The sequence below is a fragment of the Botryllus schlosseri genome, chromosome 5 (assembly GCF_051294905.1).
Source record: "Botryllus schlosseri isolate E-star chromosome 5, Bs_hap1, whole genome shotgun sequence".
NCBI lineage: Eukaryota > Metazoa > Chordata > Ascidiacea > Stolidobranchia > Styelidae > Botryllus > Botryllus schlosseri.
The window spans coordinates 11520550-11539254 of record NC_137240.1 but is presented as its reverse complement, the minus strand read 5'-3'; the positions used below and the strand labels follow the sequence as shown (position 1 = coordinate 11539254).

Here is an 18705-nt window from a genome sequence, read left to right as displayed (position 1 = left end):
CGAATCGTTTCAACACCCATCTTTTCATAAATAGCAAACTTGTGAGGTCTTAATCTGGTCAACTTGAACTGACTGACTGTTTTAACCGACATTATGTCAGGATGAAAAACCTCTTGGATTTGAGATATAAGATTACTCGTGCAGGTTAGTGATGAATAACGTAACTAGCTTGCTGTCGTAATGCTAAAAGAGATTACAGCAAAGTCCGAAGTTTCTATCTTGAATTTTTTTGATTATCCATTCTGTCTTTTTACGTCCATAAAACATCTATAAATGAGCCAAAATCCTCTATTTGTCGTAGTCCTTATTTTACCGTTTATAAATGTAGTATCGAAATCGAAGAGAGGAAATTATTTTCAGAAGCCCCAGTTTCGTTCCGCGTAGCGTATAGTAAAGTGGAATGTTTGCGTCATTTAGTACAAAGTTTATGTGACGCTGTATAGAAGTTAATATTAGTCGAAATAAAGCATGTCCGTAATAGTATTTGGATCAGACTGTATGTGTTGAAAATTGAATTATCTACATAGGCCAACATTAGGCTTATATGACCTGCTCTCTTTCTCCTCTTTCTCGTGAAGACGTGAACTAAAGTTCATTTTTCTTTATGCCTGAATCGGACGTTTTCGGCTAAGTTGCTTTACTGCGGGTAACGTTGTTGCTATAGCAAGTTAGATATCACATTGAAACGTGTCATAAGTAAGCCTAACCCACAGCCCACAGGAAACACCAGGACAGAGATGTTATTACTAGGGGGCCTGTGTTTTACGATTTTTAGCAAAATTCCAACTCCCCATTATAAATCCATCAGTGTATTACAGTACTATATATTCTTATTTGAGTATGTTTCTATATCGGTATCATCTGTAAAAAAATGTAGGCCTAACTGACTTGACATCTCGGTTGGTTAACAATGAAGGCTATGACCCGAGTGTAATGCAATGTCCAATGTCTGAATCCCTGTATGAAATCGGTGCCCCATGCTTACACTGTTTTATTATTTTTTATTAAATCACAATAACTTGGAAAATCATCGCTGCTTGCATGTTATATTAGGCAAAACGTACCGAGATTCCAGCAGGGTCTGAATCTGACTTCAATAGGTTACAATGCAACTCGGAAGAACCATACACTATAGAAGACTTGGGTGTTTTGTATTTGCGACTGAAACCTCTGTTAAATAATGCTATTGTTTCAGCTAACGTCTGTTGGTCTATATTATGCACCCATCGTCTGGCTCCCAGCAGATTGTTCTCGAGTGCGCCAGTAGTTCTGAAGATGCACAGATGTCAAATTTTAAAAATGATGCAAACGACGTTTCGGTTGACAACGAAGAATTAATCACGAGTAGCGAAGAAAGTACTGAATTACAGACGGAGGATGATTCACATTGTATCGATGACGAACCTTCGACCACTTGTGTAACCCCATCAGAAACGGATAACTTAAATCACTTGTCATTTACAATATCCGAGGAATCCATCGTTCTTCCAGAAAGCAATTATATCCAAATGGAAAACACCCCTCCGACCTCATATAGCAATTCAAGGGAACTTCATATATTATGTGACGATTCATCATCACACGACACTTTACCACCATGTATGATTTTCGCGAATTCCGTTCCAGCGCCAAATGATGATTTCTTTGCCAGCAACGGCGAAGAATCGTCTATGGACTCTGGTCTTGGCTCGGTTGAATCGGTTTACCCAACAAGTGAAGATGACACCGTGTTATCTCCTATCAATTACAAAAATGAAGAGCAAACTCCTCAAGTCTCATCCACTAATGAAGTAGTCGATCAAAGTGGCGGCGTTATCGCAAAGATAAAATGTGACTCGCCACCGACTGTGAAGCTGTTTGACGTTGGTGCTACGTTACTATCTGATACAGTACATACTCCCAATCAAGGTACATCCACAACTGCCACTAAAAGAACTCGAGAAGGTAAATATTAGGTTAGCAAGGCTATAATGAGTTTGTATTTGTAAAATGATGAACTGTATTACTGAGATCTGATGATTAATCTTTGATTAGACAATTGAAGAGTAGCCTATATTCATATTGGAATGAACTCAAAAATTTTCGGCTGTCACTCGTCACGGGTAATTGTCAGCAACCAGTAGAGAATTGGAAAGAACATTACTTAGCCTATCAACAATCGTATCACCAAAAAATAATATTATGACGTCAACGGCATGAAATTTTGAATAATCAGGTGGGAAGAAAGCACGCAAGTTTGGTGTACATTGATTAAATTAAATCTCTGATCTGCAACATCAGAATTGCAGTAATATATATACATGTTGATTTGGCCAATTTCAACTTCAATGCTCGATATATGATAAAACCCCAATTACTTAATATGTAGTCCACCTGAATTATTACGTGCGCAAAACTATGGTAATGGTACTTACGTAAAGACAGCATAAATTGCCATATTTATGCGGGAGCCTTATCTGCGAATTTTGTAACCCTAGAAAATTCCGACAATGAGGAGGGCCTCTTGACTGCCAGAAAAATACCTCGGAAAAAGAAGAAAGTCAATTTTCAGGATGTAACGGTGTTCTATTTTCCTCGTAAGCAGGGTTTCGTTTCTGTGCCAAGTCAAGGAGGCTCAACTTTGGGTATGTCACTTTATCCTTGTGTATATGATTGAATATTGCGGTAACTTTCCATGGTGGTACATTCAAGGGAGGGAAAATTGCAAGATTTGCTTATATCTTGATCATGATAATAAAAGTGTTCACTGCACCTATGATGCAACATTGTTTGATAATTGAATAACAATTTGTGGTAATGTTGGCGAGATCGGAAATTGGAATGATACTCTATACTCAAGAACTGGTGCGAATATCAACCAGAACTACTGATATAGCTGTTCTGTGCTGGACAAGGCAATCCTGTGTTTATTTGGCGTGAATGGTGCAATGTAGTCTACCATTCAGTAAATACTCTAAATTACCTCCTGAATATGATGAGTCATAGCTATGATAATACATTCACCCAGCTGAGGCAGTGTTTACTCAGTGTCATTCGTTATTTACTACAGATACCTTTAAATGTATTTAGATGTTGATAGTTTCATTGACTATGACGTATTAGTAGTTTGATACTATTTGTACAAGTAGGTATTATGTGGTATAGTAATACAGTTCATTGCTTTATGGTAACATCTTGATCGGAGTTATTACTACGGCAATATCATTCTTAGCCATCTAAGCATCATTGATGAGACTTTAAAAATTTTTCAACTGGCGCCCATCCTTTTTCTATTCACAGACCCAGCAATTTTATCAAGCTCATATAACACAGAATTTCACAAATCCCCAGATAGATTTATAAATTCTAGTAAACTTTAAATGGGATTTCATAGACGGTTTAAAATAATGCTTTCAAAAACCATAAAAAATGAAGAAGTTCAAATAGACGAAGTTACACTTGTCATTTTGGTACCAAAGCACCAAACTTTCATTGAGTTTACTCACCGAGTACCCAAATGACATTGGTGTTTGGTTTTGATTGTAATAACACCCTAACATGCAGCACAGGAGCAGTTGCTGGAGCAGAACGTAAATAAATCACACAAGTCTTCAAGTCAGACATATATGAATTGTATCAATTGAGGACCCGACAGGCGACAATATATTTGTATGTTGTATCGTAATAACCACATCAACTTATCTGGATATTGTTACTAATAGGGAAGTTCCAGTACAATTGTCACTTAGTTACCCAGGCACCGCTGAACGAAATACTGGGACTTCCTTGAAGCATGCATCTAACAGATGGCCCAACCTTATCCAAGATTTTAGAGAAACTTGGTGTAAATTAAGTCCAGGTCATTCACTCCATTATTAGTCATGCTAGTATCCATAAATGTGCGGTTTTGGGCTTTGCTCAGATGATGCCTAGATGAATACTTTGATGGTTTACTAAAATTTATCATTAACACTTCCTTGAAGTCAGTCAGACACTTCAATAGGATCTCCCCAAAGCTTAGAAATGCTATGCTGCATCCATGGTGTTTTTGTCACGCAACTCATTCATGCAAGCTCCTCGACTTTTATTACCCTACCCTAGGCTATTCAATACTCATGAGCAGTTGCAAAGAATACAGTCGTATATCTGAGAATCTAATTAACAGGTTGAATTGTGTTCAAATTTTTAGTTGAGTTTCACATTTTTATAAATGATTCTTGTGTAGAGTGCTTTGTATATATTGAAATCTCAGTGAATATGAGTTAAAATTCTGCCCAAATTTTGGGAGAGATGATAGAAAGAAAGGTTCAATGATACTATACCACCAGTACTGCAATGTGTAAAACTTGGTTTTTCATACACTTTTGAAATAGGAATGGCCATGAAGCACACAGAATTTACTACCATGACCATTCAAGACTACCACAATGTTATTAATGAACGTCACTACGCCAAACTCCGCGAGCATGTGAGAGAACAGAAGATGGCCAGTGAAATGTTACAGGTACTATACAAAATGGTTGTTTCCGACAATGCCGGATTAACATTGTTTTCTCTCATTTTCCGCTAGCTGCAGTACATGAATCAAGGCTATCAAGCCAGCAATTTAGCGAGCATATCCGAATCGAGTTTCTCTTCCGGTCAAGGTGCGAGTAACGCAGAAATAGCGCCGTCCCTAGACAGTGTGGATGAATACTTCTTTCTTCAACCGGTCACAGCAAAAAAAAGGAGAAAGCTTTTGAGGTTTGTCGGTTTTCGTTGTGTTTATTCCGATGGTTTTGACATTGTCGGTGGTGCTGGATCAGGCCTGAAGCCAATTTTCATAAATGGTCCGTATTAGCGAATTGCGATACAATGCAACATTTTAAGAAATTAGAACAACCAATGTTGTGCGGGTCTGCTGTTTGCAATAAAGGTCGACCGATCATCGACATGGCCGGTATTTAGAGCTTTCTTGATTTTCGATCGGCCGATATTTTATATTTAAAAAAAAAATTAAAAATTTTGGAAATTCAATGCTCCGTGTTCTCAATCTCAAGAAATCGACGACGCAAAGGGCGATATATGACAGATTTACCCTTGCAGGACGAGTTTAGCTGGTTGAGCATGCAGAGAAACTATGCTTCCTGCATTACAATCTACCTTTTCTGAACTGATCTGCAATTCTGTATCTTATTTTGCTTTTCGGGTTATCCCAAATTTCATCGAATGTGCACAATTAAGCAATAATTCTTTTCAATTTCAGTTTTCTTGTTTGTTGTCCAGCTTTCTGTGGCATGTACGTACAAGTGCCATCTTGCGTAGTTTATAATATTTTTGGTGAAATTGTTCTCTGCTCCTTCCATATTAATATTGGCCTATCTATGATATCGGTATCGGCCTTGTGAGTGAGCCGATATATCGGTATCGGCCTATAAAAATCAATATCGGTCGACCTCTAGCTCACAATAGTAGCCTAAACTTGTTGAGCCACGAGCTGTATAGTGCTGTAATTCCCAAACTGTGTCATCACAGATTCTCAGTTGTGTCGTAAACCTTATTCGAATTTCGAAATAGAACTGTGTGCAGGCGAAGCTTATGTGACTTGAAAGCGCTCCAACTGCTCTACTGCAGTGATTCGTAACCACGGCTCTCAGAGCCGCATGCGGCCCCAAGGTATCCGTCTTGCGGCCCTGATTGACCTCCAAATGTGCCACAAAAATATAGTAACAACAGTTGTTGTTTGATTCTATGAATAGCTGTAGTCAATTTCTGTGTATGAATGTTAAAATGAGGGTTTTTAGCTATGTCTAAAGCCGTCCAAGTCCGCTTCTGAAACCCGGGAAAGAGAATTCTTGCAGACTAGCGTCTAATGCATGGTTGGATACCCGTCAGGCAAGGATATATTTTGAGTTTTGTTGGTCATAGACCTGTATATGTGGTCTCTGTGGTGAGTAAATTTCAACACAATTTTACTAGCATCAAAATAACGGCTCGTAGTCAATTACAAACTGCACCAAGTCCAATGTTAGCCTGCTCAGCGTATAATCCCTCGCGAACTTGTGCATTAACTGCTGGAAAATATGAAAACTGAAGAGCTATCACGTAACGGCATAATAATGGTAGGCATATGTTGTAATAATGATGTCCATTTTCAGTTTTTTTCAATGTATAACACTTGCCAATCTGCATCTACTATTGATAAAATAACCGGTATAGAATCTATGAAAGTCTATGTGCATACTTCTGAATTAGCAGGTAGGTGAGATCCAGAGGTAGGCTAGCTACCTTTATATTTTTGTAATAAGTAGTGTAGTGTGCTCGAGTGTTTCCGTGCGGCTCCACACGCAAATGAAGTTTGAAACGCGGCTCCAACATCCAAAAAGGTTGGGAACCACCGCTCTGATGGCTGGCTGATAGTTTTGCCAAAAAATGTAATCCATTGACTATCACTATTAGTCTACTGAATTGAATCGCTCTGGTAGTCGATTCTGCCTGTCCCGCTTACAACCGCCGGAGTAGCCCTTGCAAATACAGGCGGCCCACATTGTTTGCCAACGGCAAAAAGAAGTACGTGGTTACTTGACCTCTTAGAACCAGAGTTGGCCAGTAGATCTTCAGTTTCTGCGGCTACTCAAAGTAGCTTTGACGTGTCTTTGTAATCGTTACTTCTACTCGTAATTCAGTTTTAATTTATGGCGTTGGTGACAATTCTACTTTAGAACGTACGTTTTGGTCGTTGCCTAGCTCGAATGATATTGCGTTATATTGGTCTGGGCTTGGATGTCACAATTTAGGCTTGTCGAGTAACTTGAGAACTCTATTGCCGCCTGTTATTATCCGAGCCTGCCCCTGAGACACGTTCAAACGCAACTCAAACAATTGCGGAATATGATCACAATTTAACACTTGGAAAGTTCACGTCAACATCGAGGTAATAGTCACAATAGGTTAGGAACAGCTGACTCTCTAGGCTCTAAATCAGGGGTCATAAACGTGTGGCCCGCGTGGCGTGGCTTTGTAAAGCATTTGAAATGCTGAAATTGATTTCAGATTCAAAATATTGTTGTTGTTCGAAGTTTGCCATGCTCCTGTGTCAAACATCACTATTCCTCACTAGCTGAAACGGCTGTGGCGATGGCTACAGCATTGCAATTTGCATCGAGGGAGGAGTAATTGATATGAATGGGCATATTGGCTTGGTGTGCAATGGCCCAGACACTGCCAGCACTGAGACGCTGAGAAAACGGCTTGGTGCTCCCCACGCGGTCAAGCATTGCGAGGAGAGATTCATTCAGCTAGTACCGTGTCTCGCTAGCCCCAATGTCGATTATGTAGCCGCTAAAAGACTCTGACGGGTATCGCACGCGGCTCGTAGTTCAAAATAAAAGTGATCATGAATCATGATACTTTTGTTGTATTTGTATATCTTTGATAAAATAATTACTTCTTTCGTGGTAACTATAACTATGCCCGTCGCCCATGTTAGAGTACGCAGCTTTTTACTGATGCAAAGTTTTGATAACGTGGTAGTTAAACGGTGTGGCCTATTTTGTCTTGATATTGCATTCTCGCGGCCCGCGAGCTGTTTGTAGTTGACACTTGACAGCCCCTGATCTAAATCAATAAAATACAATCAACCAGAATGATGACCTAATCGTATAAACCAAGACACTAAAAAATAATGCTGTTTGGTATATTATATTCCTAAACTCAAATCACTGAAATAGTCCTATAACGAGCAACAAAGCGACTATCAAGATACAAAAGGAAAATCTCCGCAGAGAGAGCACTATTTCGGTGTGAGGCTCACAATCGCTTGACGAATTCGCGAGTTAATGCTTCGTTAGCAATGCCGGCTACTTTGACAGCCTCAGGCTTTGACTCAATCCATTTTTTTCTTGTCAAGGGCGGCCGGGGTCGAGAGGATCGACGGGGAAGAGAAGCTGGAGAACCGCTTTCTGAGAGAGTCCCGGGAATTGTGCGGTTGCAACTGCCAGGGCGTTTGCCTGCCGGATTCATGCGAATGCCACCAGGCCGGTATTCAGTGCCAAGTGAGAAGACCTTCTTCTTCCCGCTGTTTGATGACTTACGCATCCCCGCTAAGCAACTTCGCTCCTGTAATACGAGATCCTAGTCACAGGGTAATATCTACTTACCCCCCATCCCCGAATAGCACTACCCACCCCCCCACCCCCCCATCCCCGATTAGCAACCTATCGATAGATTTAAAAAAGACATACCTATCTATCTCCTATCGTCATACTAACACTGTTGCTTCTACCCTCGCCCAGATACTGCTTCATTGATTTGTTACTTTCTTTCATCTTTCTGTAATTTTCATTTGTTACAGCCAGATTGTATGGGGACGATGTACTTATTTGATGCAGGGGCGGTCAGACTAGTTGACTTCCAGGGTCGTATCGATCATTCCTATCAGATACCAAATACTGTGCTGCCTGATTTCTATGTCATAATTGTTGCTTTGTTGTTCTCCAATTAGTGATTTCCTGTAGGTAGTTATGTGGTCTGTTCTGCAGTCAAAATAGGAAATGTGCTAGGTTTTATTGTTAATAGCGCTGTTGTGCTGAACATATAACATTCTACATTGGGAGGCGTGAAATTGCACCTGTTGACCTTTTGCGTTACATAGTTATAGCAGGATTTTCATTTATTAGTCATAGCATGACTGATATTTTGACGTCATACATTTTAAGACGACACGTCTGTATATAAAATATACTGCACACTCTCATTTGTGTGCCTTGGAATCTACTCTATTTAAATATGCCAACCTAGTTTGTGCTGACAGAAATAATTTGTGTACCATCTAAAAATAGTACACCGATCGCCCCGATTATTCAATGTGTCATGCTGGTGACATCATATTTGGTGATGCAATTGTTGGTATGCAATGTTCTTTCTAATTCTCTACTAGTTGCTGACGATTACCTCTACGAGTGTCAGCCGAAAATATATTTATATCAATATACTATTCGATTGTATATTGACGTTCTGCACCTTCAAGAAGCTCTGCATATATATTTTAAAGGCATGTGTCTGGTCCGTAGAATCTGTCGCTTGAAACTGCAGTCGCAGCGATGCACTTTTTCACATTTCCTAAGACGTGTGCCTGGCAGTCAATTTATTTGATGATTTTTTTTTTGCATACAGTTAGTGGTATTCCAACATGCTTTATTCTTCACTCTTTATCTTCCGGGATCTCCGATTGCTTAGCCACAGCGGATCGATCTTCTCCGTAGACTCCTTGTCACAGTGTCTTTCACTATAACTCTGTCCCTTGTCATATCCTCTTACTACACGTGGGCATCTAAAGAGTAGATTACAATTATTATATTATTGATATACAATGTTCTTTTCAATTCTATCCTAGTTGCTGACGATTACCCCTGACAAGTGACAGCCAAAGATATTCAGGTTCATTTCAATACGAATATACCATTCAATTGTATATTGAAGTTCTGTACCTCCAAGCAGCTCTTCTAATATTAGTTACTCATGTAATCATTGTGCGACAGACACTGTAGAGTTACCTTGGTCTACTCTCATCGGACTGCCTCCTAAGAACCCAGCCACTTATGAGTGAAACCAATGCCAGCCCCGGAAAGGAAGTCATACGTATAAAATAAATGGGTATCTTTCTTTAAACTGCTTTAAACTTAACAAAGCGGCTAATCTCGGAATTCAAACGAAATTTGTTGGATTTGGGATAGGCGGGATTGCCTGTAGCCCACAAACGCCATGATCTAGTTCAGTGGTTCTCGACCTTTTTCACCTCGCGGACCGGTAAAATTTCAAAAAATGTCTGGCGGACCGGTAAACTTTCAAAATTGAAATGAAGCCAAAATGTGAATTATGCTATGCAATTATGCTATGCTATGCTATTTTAGAGAGTGACATTTGGAGGGTTTTTATCGTAATCATTATCTTCATGATGGCATCCATGTGATTTTGTGGTAGTCAGTCTGCTGGGTCGAGGTAAAATTGCCTTGTCCAGATAAACGTGTACCGCCCAAAGTCGTTTACAGTCTTTCGCGCAGAAGGCCGTGGATTTAACCGAATACGCCAACTCGAATAATATTCTTCTCTTCGACAATATCGAGAGAAGAAGCATTTCGGAGTTGAACCAAGCACCTTGTCGTGCTACCTTGCTCATTGCCCGCTGCCACCGGACGCATAGGCAACTATGGTAGGGTTACCATACGTCCTCTTCTAAGAGGATTGGTCCTGTTTTTTGACTTTTTTGAAAGTGTCCTCGGAGGACGCCCTTTTGTCCTCTTTTTTGAAAATGTCGGTCACATTTAGAGCAAAATGCGAGTGATATGCCGTAAATTAGCACAGAAGTGACGCTCCGGCGGGTATTTCGGAGTGAAAAACGGTGATCTGAGCTCTGAGTGAAAATTTATCCTTCTTTTTAGTCAACCGATCACAAAGTGGGAAAAATTCACCGATTTTTGAGAATTATTATCCGGTTTTGCAAGTCTCAAATTTCTGAAAAAGTGTCCTCTTTTTAGATTTCCAAAATATGGTAAGCCTATATGCGATGGAAAAGCCTTCAACTTTTCATCTGGAATTTAAGTTATAAAATTGTAAGATACCTGGCGGACCGGCACCGGTCGGCGGACCAGCGGTTGAGAACCACTGATCTAGTTGGCTATTTTGTTGCTGACCACAACTGTCGCCATGTGAGTCGCTGTGTTCTTCGAATTGCAGGACTTCCTAACCTATTCGTGAGCGTTTTTCCAAGATTTTACTGCTCCTAATCGTATTTGAATTGTTCAAGGTGGATCGCGAATCGTTTCCTTGTGGATGCATTCCGTCTGGTTGCCATAACGAGAACGGGAGGATCGAATTTAACCCCGAGCGTGTGCGAAATCACTTGTTAGAAACTTTGAAGAGGTTTACGGAGAGTGAAGGTAGATTGATTGCACCGTTTCGATACTGCTACTTGGCTATTGCTCAGTCTTCCGTCAAATCATTCCAGCCGTCATTTGTGTGAAGCTGTACCGATACTTAATATTTGACGATAGCGATCTTTCCCTTATATAGCTTCTGGCATATTTTTAAACATTTTATAGTCGCATTTGAAACATATCTCATCGCATATGTCACTGAATCGTACTACTTATTTTCAAATACAGTCATAGATAAGCCCACTATTTTCAGCCCGATGTTGAATATCAAATATTTGCCACTTTCACTGTGACACCAGGTTTGAATCTGGGGCCCCCGTGTGCTCGCAGCGCCTATTGCGATATAATGATCGAGCCCAGAAGTTAGATTGGCAGTACAAAGTTCACACTCTCATTTGACCTATATGAATTTCAAGTAGAGTTCTTCCATGTCCGTCTAACAATCGGTAGTGCATTGAAGGATAGCTGATTTAATTCATTGCAAATAAATCAAATTAAACTCGTGTAATGACTGACATGTGTAGTGTATATTCTAAATTTTGTTAATATGATTGTTGATATGCGATGTTCTTTCCAATTCTCTACTAGTTGCTGACGATTACCCCTGACGAGTGTCAGCCAAAAATATGCGAGTTCATTTCAATATGAATATACTATCCAATTGTATATTGAAGTTCTGTACCTCCAAGAAGCTCATCAAAATTTGTTGCATCTCAACTGTTGTTTGTACTATGATAGCATCATCAGCATTGCCTCACATGAAATCGACTTACCTTAACTAGGAGTTATTTGTCGCTCCAACGAACACTATTGGGATTGTCACGTGAATGAAATCAGCCTCTCTGCACTTAACTATGTGTCACTCTGAAGTCCATCATCGACCTTGTCACGCGAATGAAATCGACGTACCTTGACTAGAATTATCCGTCACTCGAATGATATCCATTTCTTTTCATTTGCTTCTATTCATTTGTCTCACGCAATTCAGAATGTAATGATGATGATGATGAAGAGGCCTCTGCGAGTGATTCTGAACAATCCGCAACTTACCCCGAACGCAAAGAGGATTTGTCGGCGGTGCAATGCGACTCGACATCCGCAAAATCCTGCGATCACTCGGCCAATCGGGAAGAGCCAGAAGTTAGAAGTCCGTTACCCGCCGATTACCTGAGAACGTTGCATTTGAAGCGTGTAGACTTTCCCTACTCGGAAGACCACTGTCTGTCATCTGAACTGCGACCTGCCCCGGTTACTACTGCCTTGTCCGACTACCAACGTGTGTCGGACGTTACCTCGTACCCGGAGCCTTACGCACAACAGATTGCCACAAATTGTATTCCGGAGCATTCGGAGAACGCACAAGGACAATTAGTACTGCCGATCGGTATTTCCGATCATGACGTGTTCTCTCCGTCTGTTTCGGTGTCGAATATTCTGAACGAATCGTACCGGGACGCCAGATACGACCACACATTGTCCTTGGAGCCTATCGACACTTTCATGTCGTCCAATTTTGTAGTGTCTTCTGCCGCCGACTTGCATAGTACGCTGAATTTTAGCAGCTCCTTGTGATGTTTTTCTGGTCGTTCGGAAATAGCAGATTATGTCGCGCATATTCTTTCGTCCTTCTGTCGTAGTTTACTGCAGTGTCACTGTAAATGGTAATATATTTGCTACTTTTGACTTCGCAGTCTTACGTTGCTGTTATTACAGAGGATATCGGATTTTCTCGGAAGTTTGTGCTATTGTCGCCATTTCAACTCTATTTACGATTAAATGTTGCGGTTACGACAAACTTTCCGCGATCGTATTTATATATTTCACTCTGATGAATAAATTCATGGTCCTTGGCGTTGATCAGTCCACTTGGTTGATTCTACTTCTTCATGGAAGAAAGGGGCTGACAGCAGCAGGCTAATAAACTTCAGCAGTTTCAGGTGATATGCAAGTACAGTCATAGGGTAGCTAACAAATTAGATTTGAATAAGCAGAACAGGATACGCCTGATCATCTTCTGTATTTTGTGCATTGACTTATGAGGGAGCTTAAATCATCCTATGAGATCGGCGAGCAAGGTGATTGTACCCGTAATTTCGTATAAGGAAAGAGCCGGGCGCATTTGATGCATCGAAGACGGAGTCATGGCCATGGTAATAGGGCATAGAGGCTGGAATGTGTTGTCCTGGTACCTCTGGCTAACATGATGTGGACTAGTACAACCATCCAGTCGGCTTATAGAATTCCCTTCCAGCACAAGTTCCTTTAACATGGGCCACATCGGAATTTGAAGTCTATTATTTTGTTCATCACGTTCACGGTTCGATATTTCTTACGACACTAATGACTTATTTTTGAATAGACCCACATGTATTGTATATGTGTTATTTACATTAACCAGCGCGTATATTGAGAGTGTGGATTTGTACACAGTGCTCTATCATGCCGTTTTCGAGACCTGATTTGGGGCTATTTCTCAATCAGTGTGCTGTGCTGTGAATGCCTTTTCCCTTTTTACTATATTTCAAGGTCGCAGTGGAATCATAGCAATTTCGATGCTATGGTGGAAGTTAAATCGGCTGATAACATAAAGTAGTTCCAACTCTTTCATATCTTTTAAGTGTGCCGCAATCTACTGAAATTGACCTCGAACGAGGAAAAATGATGAAATTTTTAGCAATAGAGTGAATAGACACTTACGTGACCTTTGACATGAACCAATCAGGTTGCAGCAGGATGTAAACAAAGAACGAGGCCGGGCTTGCTTACTATGAGCGCTTATGGAAAAGGGTTGAAAAATGAAGGTTTTTAGCAAAATTACATTGAATTGGGAATAGCTGACTTTGGTGAATGGTAAAAACGTAGAGCTAGTATGTATTTGCAGTGTTCTAACCTACAATAAACATGAATGGTGGCAAGCACTCGTCAGCATGGTATGTCCAAATTAATGGATTTCTGACAACTTTTCAGATGAAGCAACTATTGCTGTATTATCCTTAATCGTATACTATAGGACTGTCGTACCGAATAGCATGTATTAGATTAATCTTGAGTGAGGATATGTGGGCTTTGCGTTATCTGCGTTCTATTTATGGAATCGTATATAGTACAGTCTACACTCTACACTCTACAGTCTGCATCATTATCTGGAAAATTACTGTTACACTGGACACTTGTCTGCATATTCAATGATCATATTAATATGATAGGCAATAATGATCCGTTCCCAGCTGAAATTGTCATTTTTTGTTCTAGCTTATGTATTGAATCAATCAGGACAAATGCCGGATAAACACTGTGCTAATAGCCTGTGTAACTTGGAGATGACTACTCAGACCGTTCCTGGTGTGCGCTTGTACCTTTTCCAGAGCCAACATGCATGGAAGAATGTAAAATCTGGATAAAGGCATGTGAACTTCCTTGTAGTCATCTGAATTCTCATGTTATTAATAAAATGACATATCTATTACTGTACCAAAAATATTGAATCGTGACATAATTAAGATGAAATATTTCTGTATTTCAGAATGAGTCTAATCTGAAATGCAGTGATGACACTTGACGCCACAATCGACTTGGTGTGTGTCTCGTTTTATTCCACAGTTTTGCTGCATGATGGTGTGGGTAGAAATTGTTGAGAGCAATATATTCAATAATGAGATGAATAGTTGAAATTGGTAGCGGTGATACGTTGCATGAGTCTGACGAGTACGCCTTGATAGGTGCCTGCACAGCAGTGTTGATCTGTAAAATAAACATATTATATATTTTGTGCAGGCTTGATGGATATCTTTAATGAAGCTGCAGAAAGAGGAAGTCGATGGATAAAACGCATGAATATCAAATTTCTGGAAACTCGTCCAGGAAAATTACAAATTGACGGACAATTATTGCTAGTGAAGTTCAGTTCTCAGAGGAGCATCATAATGTCAAAAGATGCGGAGAAGCTGAAATTTTATGCTAGACTACAATAAATTCTTTCTGAATTGTCCGACTTATCCTACTGACATCAAATTTACAGTATTGCTGTGAGCATAGTATTAAACCATTGGGTCAACCGTATGTAACTGTTTCATAAAATTTCGATTTGACCATGTAGATATGTGGTTCTTAAAAATGCACCATTTGCATTCATTCATGATTTCTCAAAACTAGAATGATTACTGACTGTCAATAAATTACATACAACTTTGAAAGGATTGATGGATTGTGGTGCACTTACTTTTGTGTTGGAACTGTTCACAGGGACCATTTCAGATCGAAATATTAGTGAAATATGTGGGTTCGACAAGAAATGTGAGAAAATGATGGAGTTCAGCTATGGTGAACCAGGAAATGCTATCATGGCAGAAAAAGGATTCACCATTGAGTCTGAAATCAAGAAATTGAATCTAGATTTAAATATTCCTGCACATGATTTGTATGCCTGAGCCAGACTGTTCCACAACAAGAAAGATGGTGGGACAGCGTATTCATATTGAACAGCTGATCGGAAGAATCAACAAGTATAAAATTTTGTCTGGTTTCATACTATGCAGCATTGTGTATCAACTAACCAAATATGGACTAATTGCTTACTCTAATTCAAGATTGAAAATTAAAAATGAATGATACAACATATTCAGCAATTGTGAAAATTCAGTTCCATTGTGAATATCGTAATGCCTAATAGCATGCTACGGATCGTAATTGTGCGGTGCCATGGTCTATGTCTACCAACAGTGCATGTCTATTCATACTATATTCCAGTGGTGTGCATTGAAGCTCATTTAGATGCCCAATTTGTTGAATGAACAATTCTCCAGGTGAAAATGTTCCAGGATTATTTGTGTTTGGTGGAATGTTATAAAACTGAAGACACCAGATACGCACCAAAATCTACCTTGAGGCAGGAGTTGATCGGTTGCGAGTACTATCGAGAGATGGTTTGTCAATCACGATCGAGCTCACTGATGCTGATGCAAATCATAATGCATGAGAGCATATATCAGAACCAAATGAGAAAATAAATCATGGTTACAATATCTATTGCAGGAGTCTCTGACAAAATGTCTTTTTCCTTACTTACCCTGTCTTACAAGTGCAAGACGAATCAATAATGGATTTTATGAGAATGTGTATTTCCATTGAGTGTGATATATCTCTTTTCCGCAAGTTGCGATAACATTGGCTGTTCACTAGAATAACCCTTCCACAAAGAGTGAATTGTCTCCTCAATCTTTGTCCCTAAGTCGTGTGCATAGCGCTCCATGAAATACTTCGTAGCTTTCTCCGCGGTGTTAGAAGAAGATGCTGTTCCACTCAAAACCAGAAATTCGATAGAATCTCCATAGCTTTCAAGTTTCATAATCAATACACTAAAATTGTGATGTGTGGCAGAAGCTGTATTTTATAGCATATATTTCTGAACATGAGATATGCTTGAAAATTTCGCTCCAGACCTGGAGCCTATGAAATCGTCAACATATGCATTACCACAATCCTATAGTATAGTATACAACAATCGTCGCTTAATCCGAAAAGTTGTCAAAAATCCATGCATTTGGACACAGCACGCTGATGCGTACTTGCCACCATTCATGTTCATCCTAGACTGAAAGCTTCAACTACATACTAGCTCTACGTTATTAGTATTCATGAAGGCCAGTCATCCCCAATTCAACGTAATTTTGCTTAAAACCTTCATTTTTCAACCTTCTTCCATAAGAGCTCATAGCAAGCTTGCCCGGCCTTGTTCTTTGTTTACATCCTGCTGCAACCTGATTGGTTCGTGTCAAAGGTCACGTAAGTGTCTATTGAATGTGTAAATAAAAGGCAATCACAGAACACGGAATTGAAAATTCATGATAATTTTTCAGCAGTTTCTAGGTTTTCGTCGATTGTCCAGTCAGAGCAGGGTACAGAATGTATAATAATACAAATCGAAATGTTATAACTCATTGTGTATTGCGAGCCAATCCGCATCACGGTTACGATACTCTCATCGAGGTATATTTGTGTTCTCTACTGCAGCAATTAGAGCTTATTGTCTCTGATGATCTGTATAAAAGTACAGCTAACCAATCGTTTTGGTGCTCGGCTATACAATACTCATCTCGAGAAGCTGTTGCCTTGGGTGAAGTTCTTCGTACCAGATATATGCTCAATACAATGGTATATTCGACGTTGATGCAGTAGTAGCGTATAGAGTCTCAATCATAATAAAAGGTAATCCTCTAACACGTGTTACATACACTTATATAGAAGTCTCGAGTAATCACAAGAAGAAGTAGTTTTTTATCCGAGACATAGTGAAATATCATGGACGAGTGATCACAGCTGGATAGCTGCACAGTCTCTTCTCGAAAAGGAACTTAATTAGGAGTAATTAAGGGAAAAGCCAATTAGATTATACGACCATGAATGACAAAATCGATTTACTATGTCGAATACAAATTTGGTACAGAAAGGTCACCCCGTCCCCCATCAAAAATCGGATAGGAACAATCACGAGTAAAGACTTTTAATTTCAACGACCCTTTAAGTAATTAGGCTACATGAAATGTTATCCAACAAACTATACTGAACTAGTCCTATACAGTTTCGGTTTTAGTATGAGAATTGCAAGAGTAAGGTTTTCTACTGCTTTTCTAATATACAAGTTATCCTAAATTGGAATAACATAAAACAATGTAGTCCTAAGCAATTAGTAAGCCTAACAGATACAAATACATCCACGTGACAGCCCACATCATCATGAGTGGTACCGCCGCTGTTCACGTGAAGGCAAAATTAACTTCAGTGTGTGGCCGGTATATATACAATAGTGGCCAGTTCAAACATTGCAATATCTCGGTCGATATTGTACTGTGACTTAGGGTAACCAACATACCCAAGTCCGCGTAAACTTCAGCTTCGGGCCGTGGCCCATATGCACAATTGTGTTCCTGGTCAGTGAAATCGTACAAAATCTCGATCGATAATGTACAGGCGTTTCCGGCGTAAACTTGTCACTCAACTCATGTGCTGTCGTGCACGTGCAGGTTTCCTGTGGGGTCTGGCATCGTCTCGGGTTGTAAGAGCTGCGTAATTTTCGTCCGCGATTCATGGCTTGTCTGATTCACACAGACGTCAGCGTATATCTGTGGGGGCTGGAGATTCAGCATGGCTACGTACGCGTGTTGGCGCTGTCGTGTAGGCCAATGGTCGCAGAAGTGGTTATCGTCGGTCGCGGTATATCGGTACAGTTTCGTCGGTGAAATAGCGGCGAACTGTTGCTGTCGACTGTTGCAGACGTTGCAGTGAGACGGCACGTGGTGTCAGAATCGTACCGAAGTATATTGCCAGGTCGTTGTTGTTGTTGAGTAGGTCGAAATCGTTTCGATGAATTCGCACACATGAGTAGAAGATTGGTACGCCGGAACGCGGAGCGTGGACGACGGACACGTATATATTCGCCAACTCTGCAAAAAACCTCACGACAGCATCACGTGGAAAGGGCATATAGCACTATTACAATTGGCACAAAATAACGATACAAGCATGAAAGAAAACACACAATCTATCAATAAGTGACCAGTCTGATAAGGCAACCCTAAACCTAATTATGAAGGTGTTGACAATATCAGAAACAATAAAAAAAGAATAAGGCACGCTATTCCCTGACAGCGTTGCAAGCATAGGGGTCAATCTCTGGCGCATGCAGAAAAAAATGTAGGGAGCAGACGTGCGAAAACAGATTTCTGCACGTGGCAGAAGTAAATGCAAAATGTACAGGAAGTCTGCTAACTAGCGAACTCCTTAGTGTAAGTCAAAACAGGTCTGCTACATTGCGATT

The 18705-nt window shown here is 40.1% G+C and overlaps 1 protein-coding gene across 1 annotated transcript; it reads left to right on the top strand.

Annotated features, from left to right (window-relative positions):
* Positions 1–373: 373 nt before the first annotated feature.
* LOC145439743 (uncharacterized) lies at positions 374–12678 on the top strand. The gene is made up of 7 exons (XM_080317353.1): positions 374–1944; positions 2478–2624; positions 4353–4483; positions 4550–4722; positions 7868–8012; positions 10763–10895; positions 11881–12678. Exons 1-7 carry the CDS (start codon positions 1218–1220, stop codon positions 12462–12464), a joined length of 2040 nt encoding a protein of 679 aa, XP_080173479.1. The 5' UTR covers positions 374–1217; the 3' UTR covers positions 12465–12678.
* Positions 12679–18705: the final 6027 nt, after the last annotated feature.